We start from the raw sequence: 12,095 nt of genomic DNA on the forward strand, positions 1-12,095 counted from the left end.
TCTAATTCTAAACATTTCAATAAAATGAAATGAAATTTATTCTAGTTTTAATTATGTGACTCTGTTTTAAAAAAATTCCGAATTATGTATATATAATGTACTAGGTAGATTTCCTGGTTTGTTTTGTGTAGCATAGAAAGTATTTATTCTTTGACAAAATCAGAAAATAATTAGATCAAGTTTTAATCTTAAGAAGTGTTAAAATTTTCAAATTACATTCTGGAATATGTAATATCTTAAAAGACGTCTAGAAGCGTTTGTTGTATAAGAATATTGACAATTTTGATGCTAATTTCTGCTGACAAATGCTTTTCATTGTAACATACTATGCTAACATTTCTCCCTGCATCATTGGAATCTTTCCAAGTAATATAATTTATTGCCAGTCTAATTTCATCGAAATCCACTCTTGGGTTGATGGGGTAAGGAGAGACTTCACAGAGCTTTACGGCCAATACTTTGCCTTGGTTACAATATATGAGAAAATGTTGAGACAAGAAGAAGCATATTCCTCACACCCCATTACCTCAGATGTATGAAAATAACTGTCATGGACTGCAGCTAAAGTTCATGGTTGAATTAGTCAGTCAGCAATTTGTTTTTTGCCCACTGAGGCAGAGGTTTAGTGAGGGTTATTAGATTAGTTCTATCAGGTGTGAAATTTGACGAATCTGTACTCTATTTCATTCCACAGAAAATGAAAATTTTCATGGATCATATTAATGTGAAGTATGTGGTCATAAGTCATTTTCTGTTCGCAGTAGTTCGGAAGAATTTATGCAATAGTTGATTCAAAAGCACACTCTTCTCTCCATATACAATTTTTTTTCTTTCTTTTTCTATACATGTAAGAAAATATTTTCAATGGTTTAGTTGTTTCATCATGTAGAAGTAAAGGATAATGTATTAACCATTACATATATTTGAAAGGAACATATTTGTGGAAGTGAATTTTATGTGATTTGTATTTGAGTTGTAAAGACGTATAGTATTAAAAAAACTTTCCATTTTTGCAGTAAATTGTAACAGGGTTGCCACAGAACCGAAGAATCGAGAAAAACGTAGAGAATTTAAAAATCTATAAAACAAGGAAAATGCTGGGAATTTTGAAGTTTAAAAACTGGTGAAGCATAAGAAGTTTTGAACTTCTGAGCTTTTATGCATTTTTTAGACGGGAAAAAAAATCTCTTTAAACATTGCCAGAATGAAACGTCATTGTCATATCAAAAAATTAAACACCATTTGCGGAATCTCTTTTACTTGCTTCCCATGCTCGCTGTATAGATCGGTCCAATTTCCAAGACTGAGGGAAAATACCTTTATTGAAATAGTGACCACTGCTACTTGAATACTTGTGAAGCTACCCAAAATTTTGCTATTTTATAAGCTATTTATTGTTTAAAGTCATACTTATTGAAAAGAATTGCAGTATTATGTGTAAATTGAATGATTTTATTTGTTTCTTTGTTCCAAAGCACAAATTTCCCCTGCATATCTAGAATGTGAAACGATCCCAGTTTGAAATTTTCCTGGGAAAAAAAACTTAATTCAAAAAATAGCTTGCTTCGTATTTTGAAGAAATTCCTTCAAATGAATTCTATTATAAAAATTTAAGGTTCAAAGAATTTTCTGATTTTTAAGAAGTTGTAAAAATAATTATATTGTGACATAGTAATGAGATCGTGGAAAGTGGATTTAGTTGAATATGCTTGTTGAAACTCTAAAAGAAAATTCTTTAATTGGTCTAAGAACTGTGTATGATGCCATAAACATGTATGGAGGATAAAATTTGGGAGGAGAAAAGAATTCAACAAATGTATAACAGCATTGCAAACAAGACTTTTACAAAAACACCAACAAAAAAAAATCATGACTAAAAAAAAAAAAAATCTGCAGAACTTTCAAAGATTGATACTTAAATACATAAATTGGGGGGGGGGGGATAAAAGCTTTAAATCTTTTGTCAAGTAATCATTAAATGATCTGTATCACGATAGTAAGAATGTTATTTTGTGTTTTAATTTCGTCCAAGTACTTAATTTTCCGCAACCTTAAGTTTAGAGAACATGGAGCAAATAGTCAATATGTTTTTTCCCCCTTAATATGTGTATTTGTTTTGTAAAATTCTAGGCAACAATAAAGATTTTTTTTTTCTGTATATAAATATAGACACTTATTTAATATATTATTTCTGGCAATGTTGCATTATTCCCTTCGTTTTTTCCACTGATGATAAAAACTCCGGAGGGATTGTTATTCTATTGTAACACGCACGAGTGCTAACTGCGTGCTTCTTCTTATACTGCATATACAGACAGGGAATTATTTTTCCAGATTTGAGTTGGCAACCCTTTATAAAGAAATTTCTAACTTCAATACATGATCGTTGAAAGTTGTTTGCCTAAAATTGTTTTGTGTTGGTTAAGGCTTAAGCCCTTATAAAGGCTGCTCTTCACTCTAATCAATTTCTGATAGCTATTTACCGAACTGTTAGAAATAGATTTCTTATCAGAGGAATGCTTTAAGTAATGTAAAGAATTATATTTTATACTTTGTTAACCAACAGATTTTTTATTGAAAGTACAGTAAAGTTAAATTTTTAAGCATACCCTGCTAGTTATATTTGTTAAAATAATCTTTGCACTGACAATTGCAATAATAAGAAACAAACAAACAAACAAAAAAAACCTTCACTCTTCTGTGACAAAAATAGAGCAGGTTATGAAACTTCAATTTTCATTATTTCATTCCAGTCAGTTCGGTGCTTTAATATTATGCTCCCCATTTGTTGGATGTTACTCAGAGCAGATATTGAGATGATATGAAATAGTTTTTTACGATATTGAAATTGCATTGAATAATTTTGGCAATTAATGTCAAAGCCCGAGCTTTGAAATATTTACTGAGATCAGTGTTTTAAAAATTAATTTGGTAGATATACGGTTCGATATTTCATTAAGGAAACAATCTTTTACAAAATCTGTGTATAAAAATTTATAAATGTATTGTAAAAATGCATTTTATATGTGTTATGGCCACAATTTATGGGTTCTTATGTATATATTCTTAGTGGACAATGGAAGTAAAATTTATATTTTATAAACTGCCAGGAGTTACTCTACATTTTTATAGCTTTGGGCAGAAATAGAATTTACTTTCCTTCGAGGAAAATACCGCAGAAGAAATAATTAAATCGTTTTTGATGATTGGCCTGATTTTGGATACTTATTGGATTATTTGGATACTTCATCAGTAGAAAAATGTTCATGTCTTTTAAGTATTCATTGAATAGAAGGTTTTTAATAGATAAGACTATCTCCAGTATTTTTAAGTTGCTAGTGATTAGGTTACTCTGATGTATCTTCTGATTTGAAATTGAAAGTGACTTGTTTATGTTTTGCTTTTGTTTCCAGAAACAAAATAATGAAAAAGTGAAGAAATCCATAAACCCAGACGTTTCTTCGCTTCCCAAAGTGTCTACAGAAGTTTTACGCATGTCCCGGGAAAGACATCAAAAAGGCCTTATGCATCCCTATATATTTCAGATATTATCTGAGGTGAGTTAATGGACTATTATTATGTTAATGTATAGGCCATTCAAGAGTTGTGTTCCAGAATTATCCATTATTACGGATTTTTCCTTTCTGAACTCAGCTTTTTTTTCCCCCGATTTTTTTTTAACATTCTCAGATTTTATCTGATTAAAATTACAATTACGTTACCAAATTAAAAATACACACAAATTTATAATTTTTATGCACTTTGAATGTGGCAATCCAGAAAATTTTAGTTGCAGTCTAAAATGTGAATGTTGAATGTTTCTCAAACGAAAATTCTCGCCTCCTTCTCTTCAAGATGGCGGTTGCTTGATTAATATGGTGACAAGACTGTACCGGCTTTAAGTCTAACTAAAACAAATTTATCATTGCAAATGCTTCACCAGATTTCAGTAATCGGAGTTCCAAGAACCATCCAACTGATAATTCTGGTAAATTAGGATCTTTGTAATTATGTGTGATTTTTATATTTTAAGAATTGTTGGGGAAGAATGACATCATGCAGAGGTTTTTAAAAAGTTTTAAAATTATAACATTTATTCAATACATTTACCTTAAAAATTTTGGTATTTGGCATGTTGGCATAATAGTGGGTTAAATAAACACTTATAAAGCCTAGAATTAATGTAAAACACTGAAAAAATATCTTGTTTGTATAGAAATTTATGCAAGAAAAATTTATTTTCGTAAGACATTTCGCAAATTTTGTATTTTATGTAGCAATAAATATCTTAATTGTGGATGCTTTCTTATACACACGATCAGTAACTTCTCTGATATTGTTCCAACAATAATCTCTAACCATATTCAAATCCTACTGCCTTGATATTGGCCTTCCATTGAGACATATTCTGATGGAAATGCATATTGCTTACATCTCCCATATTCTTAAGGGAGAAATTTAAATACATCACCAAAAAATGAATCTTCATTGACATGGAATATACTAAGTTTTTGTAATGTTTTAACATTTCTTTAATTAATTTTTGATATTTAGGATTTCGTTTATTTCCTAAGAAATGTCTCAATTTGATATTGATTTACAGGAAATTATCAAGAATTTTGGAAAGGTCAGTCCGTTTGAAAAAGTAGTTAAATAAGAGACATGCGTTAAATTGGTTTATTACATGATGAAAAAAATTACTCATCTGCAGAATTTACTTCTCATGGGTGTTTCTCCTGGCTACAGCTTCTGTTCAATGTCTGTCAGTATAAATACTTCAAATTTTAATCTAGTGCTAGAACGGCTAAGTGAAAAGCCATTGTATACATCTATATGTTTTGGTGATCAAACTTAGTTTTTTACCAAAAAAAAAATACAGTCGCAACAATTTCCAGAACTTATTGTACATCTATCCATCCTATAAGAAGCTAAATTTTATTTATTATTTAAAAAAAAATTGATTTGTTGAATGGTAATGTTATACAATACAGTAAAAAAATAATTATTTTCAAAATTACATTTTTGTTTTGATAAATGAAATCGTTTGAAAATATGAATGTATAATATGGGTATAGTAAAATTATTAATAATTGTCATTATTAAAGTATTGGTTATATTTTCATTGTTTTTTTTTTTTTTTTTTTTTTCAAAATGGCTTCTTTTACCTTACTAATAAAATGGTTATAATATATGTGTATCACATTAGCATTCTGAATTTTTCGAAAATATTTTGGGTTTTTAGTCCACTTCAATTCTTGGGATTTTTGAAATGATATTTTATTCAATGTCATCTGAACTTTTTTATATAACAAAGAACATTTATTTTTAGCATTTTATCTTATTTGCTGAGATTATTCATGTTACTTTCATCATTTACTTTTGGCTTGAAATATAAATTTTCATGTATATGTTCAAGTAAGAATGAGATTTCAGTATTTTTTTCCTGGCATTTCAGTTTGTTACCTTGAACATATGTAATAAAACATTTGTGTAATAAAAATTTGTTCAGAATAAATTTTGTACTGCATAAAAACTTTATAAAAATGTGTGTGTGTTTTAAAGTTAACTGAACAGTGACCTCGCAATTTCTCTTTATGCACAGGTAGCATAGTGTCATGAAGAATGCTTAATTTTTGAAAAAGGGCAAATAAAAATTGCTTAATTTTCTGGAGAAATGTGAAAAAGCTTTTTTTTTTTGTGTTTTGTTTTCCCACATTTTGAATTGTGTTTGTGTGTTGTATGTATGTATATGCATACATAATAAATACATACATAATAAATAAATAAATAAATATGTATGATGATGCTGACTTTTAGTTTAAATGCTTAAGTTTTAATATTCCAAATTCAGCCTATAATATATAATAATTTCTCTTCACTTTTCCTAGTTTTCCATTCTTATATTTTTATTAATCACCAGAGAATGAACATTGTCATCTTAAAAATCAAACTCAGGGAGTTATTTACTTTGATGCGTGCATTGTTTTAGGGTGAAATAAGAATTCCTGTGACCTTTGAAGATGATACTGGTAGGGAACTTCCATCTCCCAGTCTCCTGTACCGACCATTACGCCAAATGATCTATGCTCTCCTCTTTAACCAACATCATCTTCAGTATTTAGCTGAACAAAAGAAAGAAAAAGAAGGCATTGAAGGTACATTATTTCTTATCATTGTTAATTGTTTTTCATCAGTTCTATTGCGATTGTTAATGTTATTCTATTTTTATATGAATATAGTAGGCGTCTTTGTCTCTTTTAAATTCAGTGAACATTTTTCTTAAATTCAAATTCAAAGGAATACAGCAGGTCAAAATTTCATATTTTGTTTTATTTAGTTTGTGCTTAGTTGAATGTTACATTTAGCAAAGTCTCTTGTATCATTGATTATTTTTAGTATTAAAGAATTTTTTTAAAACTAAAAAATGAAGTTTCATAAGAGATTGATTTGGAGGATATCAAATAGCAGTTTAGGAATTACAATGCTTACAATTAAAAACTAATTATTAATAATTATGTTTTTTTAGACATTTACATCAGTGCATTTGGACTTTTCAGTGATTGTTTTAATCTTTTCAGACCCGAGGTTTTTAACAAAACGAATACCCTTTCATGTTTTTAAAATATATACTGTGCCTTCATAGATCACTGAATTTTTTCCCCTGTAATTGGTATTTTTGTGCATATGTGTGGACTTCTTGTCTCAATGGAAAATTTCTATCGGAAAATTTTAAAACTGTTTAAACACTCAAAATTGGTTTAAAATGACTTATTTTAAAGTTAACACGTTAAGTGTCTACTAAAAATTTAAAAAAAAAAATTATCGAGTTTATTGATATGCATTATTTAAACTTTTTTTAAAAATATCTACTTTGATATATTTCAAAACTATTATTCGTTACTATGCACAAATATTGCATTTTATGTATACTATTCTTGTATGCATAAATGAGTTGTTCTTGAGTTTACATCCTGATCATCGGTATTTAGGAACATTTTTGTCATCCATAAGTTTCACTTCCTTTGTTCATTTATTCACGAGAGCTGTGTGCTACTCTGACACCTTTTTATTTCTTAGGCGCACAAATTTCCTCTTCAGTTTATGGTTTTGTTTCTTTCGTAATTTAGGAGATTTGAAGCAACTGTTATACAATATTCCAATAGTGATATATAGAATATCGATTTTTTTTTCAAATCTGGCATATTGAATGCAGTAATTGGATATATCAAGATATATAAAAGCTACCCTTTTGGTTTTAGTATCTTTTTAGAAAAATAATTATTGTTGGAACAAAATCCAATAAATAAAGGTATTTTGGGCATCCTTGTTTTAAATTAGAAACGAATAATTACCAGAAAAAATGTAAAAAGATAATTAAATAAAATGCAAATATTTTAGTTTCCGTTCTTAATATTTTTCGGGAAAGTTGACTTTAGAATGGCAAATATATTTAATTATAGTTTTATTTTTATGAGATATAGGTAATCAAACGTGATTAATATAATTAATAGTAATTTCCTTCTTGATCATATAGTATAAATGTAATCATGTCAATAAATTTTGATGAAATACATCTTTTCAAAATAAAAGAAAATATTTTAAATAATAATATTCTGGATGGTTAATTGTACCTGGTAACTGAGGAAATTAATTGATGTTAAGAATTCATCTTCAGCTTTTGAGGTTGAATATCTCTCAAAAATGAAGACAATTGGATCAGTCGACCCTTTATAATGTATCTAGGGATCACGAGCTTTAATGGAAATAAAAATTGCCAAAATTGGAACCTAAGATATTTTATTTAGTTGTTGCAATTTGGGAACTTTGTTAAGGTTTTTCATCATGGCGAATGTAATGGGAATTCGTGCTTTTAAAGTTTTTTTTTTTTTTTTCTTGAAATTTGGTAATTTTTGAGAACAAGGGATTACTAATGACATATCTAGATGTCATTAACTCTCGTGAAATAATAATGGACAAAATGGTACAGTGACTATTATCCGAGGGGGATGGGTTCTTTGGTTTTTGTATATTAGTTTAAATATTTTGATTATGAGTGAGTACTTAGTTGCTGAATGCAGCTAATTTTTGAGGAAATTGAACAATTAAAGTTTAGATATTTGTAAAAAAAAAAAAAAAAAAAAAAAAGCTAAGCTTGATTTCAATTGTTTTTAACTTTCGTTTTTATTTCTGGGAATTCAAATGTTAACTAAATGTTGGTGGAATGTTTCTTAATACAGCTAACTACTGAATAATAATATAATTTTATTTATGCAGTGAGTGTGTTTAATAAGATTTTTTCATAAACTTGCAACAATTATTTAAATATCTAGCTTCAGAGTTTCTTAAAAAAATATCCAGAAATTACTGCTTGTTTTAGTATTTATATTTTTATAAATCTAGATATCATCTTGGACAATTTGTGAATATCTTAACGCATAATTCTGTGTTCAAAACTGCTACATTAATGTTTGTTCTCCCCCCCCCCTAAAGTTACATATAACATGTTTATTTTTTTAGATAAAATTTGATACTAGATATGATGATTACATTTCTCTTGTGCTCAAAAACCTAAGATAAAATATGTTTAAATTGTGTCTGAGAAACCACTGAAATGAATAAAGATAAAATTATATGCATTACTTTTTTGTATATAGATCTACTTTAATTATTGAAATAGGTCTTATCTTTATGTATGCAAATATTCATAGCTAAACTATATGAAAATAGTAAAATTATGGTATGAATTTTTCTTTCAAAATGCTTTATACTTTATCAAAGAAAAGTTGAAGAGTTTGTTTCTTTTTGTTCTCTACTGACTGAAATGAGAATAATGTATTTTCCTAATTATTTGGCACACACCTCAGTAAAAACCAATATTCAATCAGCATTAATGTAAGCTATAAAATTTTATTTTAATACTATGAGAAATTATTAGACACCCTATGAAGTTAATTGACATGTTATCTTATTCTATAAAGATTTAATGATGATCAAATATACATACACAATCCAATCAAATATGCAATTAATGATGATCATATATCCTTCAACATATGCAAATCTTTTATTAGGATTTAGTTACTGGGATCCATTTCTTTGATAAACTTTTGGTCATCATTAGATGCATTATTTTGCTCAGCTGGCAATAGTCTCAATAAGCCAATCTTTTCGAAACTGACACTCTGCTATCAATTATAGCACTGTAAAATGCAGCTGAAAAGGAAGAGGGGAATACAGATCATCTATGTTTCCCATAGCTGCCCCTTTCTTGCCTGTCTAACTCTCTCACTTCAGAAATGCAATTAGAAGGTGAGGTACCTTTTTTTCCACCTAGCATCAAAGAAGTTTTCTATATTAGATAATACTTTTTTTTTTTTTTTTTGAGAAATTGATTTGAAAAGGTTTTTGGATGGTAGCAAAGACACCTATATATTCTTCTATATTGATTGGATTGGAACCCATTTTAACTTTTAAAAATCCAAGGATTAAATGGATCAAAGACATTTTTCTGTTAAATACAGTAAGTTGAATATTTAGTTTTGCACCCCCCTGGTTATGACACCTAAAGCACATGACACTTACCCTACTCTAATTACATTACATTGAATAAGCTATTCAACAAAGATTTGAGAAAGAATCTAATAGAAATTGGAAAGTAATTTGTTTCCCTTTTCCTGGGTATGTAGCTGAGAAAAATCCTGGATTCTTCTGAATCGATTCATAATCTCTAATGAATTTTGAAGTATATGATAATATTCGAAAGGAAAGTTTTGTGAAATCCCCCCCCCCCCGCAACAAGAAGTTGAATATCTGATGGTTGAAATAGATTAAACACTGTGCACCATAACTAAGCTTTTTCATCCGATTAGGAATAAGTCCGACGATTTTTGAGAAACTTGGTTTCTCCAAGTATTAAAATAAGGAAGAAAGAAAAGAATTGTATTTTGAAGCTCCTCTTCTTTCAGCCTTTTAATTCTGCCTTCTTTTTAAATAGACATTGATCCCTAAAATCTGAGCAATATGGACAAAAAAAAAAAAAAAATGAATTGAAACTAGTATGTAGCCTTTTCCAAAAAGTGCCAGGTCTATTTTAAATTTCTATCACTTTAATTTTTCTACCTCTTATCAGCCAAAAATTTAAAATATATGTGCATTAAAGAAAAGGAAGATTAATTACATGTATTATTTTATTATGAAATGGGGAATTTTCATCTTTGTCATTTTTTAATATCAGCTGTTATAGATTTCTGCTTCCCTAGATGGCACTTAATAGATGTAAGCGTAATGTAGCAGGCAGCGGAAACATATGGATGGAAGGTGCTGAGGTAGCCTCATAATTTACATCAGCAACAATTATTTTATTGTAAATAATGTATAGTTTCTTGCAACTTTTAGTAAAAATAAATAGTTGAAAACATAATCTTGGATTCATGCACCACTGAACCACAATGCAATTGTAGACTGATGGAAGAAAATCTGTTCAATTTTTAGGTGCAAGATTCTTCAAATCGTAGTATTGAAATAAGGAAAAAAGCATTATTATATTTCAAAATCTAAAATTTTTCATCACATTGGAGATTTTCTTTTGTTTTAGTGGCTTCACATTACTAGATTAGGTAATTTACTTGTGTGTTTGAATTAGTGTGCTAAACAGGGTGGAATGATTTTTAGGCAGTTATGTAATTTCAAAAGTATCTGACATTGGAATTCAAGATGTTTTAAAATTGCATAACTCTTAAAATCATTCATACATGTTGAATTTAACAAGGTGCATTTTAAGGTACAAAGTAATTGATTACTTAGAATAGCAGTTTATTTTGCAATAAGTATTGATAGCTGCCCTGTGACAAAATTGTAAGCTAATTACTAAATTATAAAACACATACAGTTGAAACTTATATAAAGATGCCAGCTAGTTTCAAGTTGAAAAAAGCATTATTATATTTCGAGTTCAAAGTTCTAGTGATTTTTATTAAGTTATGTATTTTATTTTCAGAAAAAGTGCCTGATATTGTAATTAAAGAATGGGTATGGTCCAAATCCAATAAATATAACAAACCTGATTTTGTGCCTTCTATGCCTTTGGGTTGGCCAGTTCCAACAGTAACTCGTTTATGGTTTGGTTCCGGTCCTGATGATAATAAGAAACGTTTGCAAGCATTCCTGACCATTATGCGCAGTAACACTCCTTTGATGTATGATGTACTTTATGTTCCTCAGCATTTAATTATCCTTTGTTGTGTTTTAAGGTAAGATTTCCATGTGTATTTCCAAAAATTCTTTCATTTTGAGAAATCTTGAAATTATTACTTCAAAATTATTTAGTAAGAAAAATTAATTATTTTTGAAAAACTGAACTGTGAATTGCAGTTATGATACAATACATATTGACTCCTAAGAATCTCGGAGTCTAGTACTTCATAAGAATGAAACAACTAAGTTTCTCAATCAACAATAAAAGAAACCCCTTCCTCCCTGAAATTTCACAATGACAATTCATATTCTTTAGGAGTTGATGTAAAAGTGGGCTCTGCCTAATCAATGGCTTTTGGCAGATTTGTCCTAGGAATTGAATTTGAGCCTTCCTTCATGGTTAGTCATTCTAACACACTTTGGATATTTAGTCAGTGACATTTAATAAATTGGTGGAAATTTCTTGCGATTAATGTTATTTTTGTTTGACCGATTGTTTTGCTTATTTCTATATTAAAAGAGTTGAGCTATAAAATGAAATCTACTATCTTTAAGATGTTCTATATTTGATGCTTTCTAGGAATTTGAAATATATCATGTTCTGAGAACAATTGCTTCTTTGGTACTGTTAGAAAAGAAATATATATCTTTTTCTAAACAATTTAAAAAAATCATGATTTAGTGTTCATATTATTATTTAGATATCTACTGACTAGTCCTGAAGCACCATTTCTTTATAAACATGAATTGGATGCTTTTCTTGTTCAAGCAGTTGATCTTCACCTAATGGATACAGAATATACACAGAAGTTAGAGGTAATGAAATATGTTTATTATTATTATTTTTTTTTTGTTTTAAATACTTTTACTTGCAAGTTATTTTTAATAAAAAAATTTGTAAA

General features: G+C 28.5%; 1 protein-coding gene across 2 annotated transcripts in view; it reads left to right on the plus strand.

Annotated features, from left to right (window-relative positions):
• LOC129960088 (constitutive coactivator of PPAR-gamma-like protein 1) overlaps nucleotides 1-12,095 on the plus strand; it is a 71,324-nt gene that overhangs the window by 23,544 nt on the left and 35,685 nt on the right. For both annotated transcript variants that reach the window (XM_056073189.1, XM_056073188.1), the window contains exons 8-11: nucleotides 3,414-3,557; nucleotides 5,990-6,155; nucleotides 10,997-11,249; nucleotides 11,895-12,009. In XM_056073189.1, the coding sequence (XP_055929164.1) occupies nucleotides 3,414-3,557; nucleotides 5,990-6,155; nucleotides 10,997-11,249; nucleotides 11,895-12,009 (678 nt within the window). The remainder of the gene's footprint in view (nucleotides 1-3,413; nucleotides 3,558-5,989; nucleotides 6,156-10,996; nucleotides 11,250-11,894; nucleotides 12,010-12,095) is intronic.

Source organism: Argiope bruennichi, chromosome X2 (assembly GCF_947563725.1).
Source record: "Argiope bruennichi chromosome X2, qqArgBrue1.1, whole genome shotgun sequence".
In the NCBI taxonomy this organism is placed as follows: Eukaryota; Metazoa; Arthropoda; class Arachnida; order Araneae; family Araneidae; genus Argiope; species Argiope bruennichi.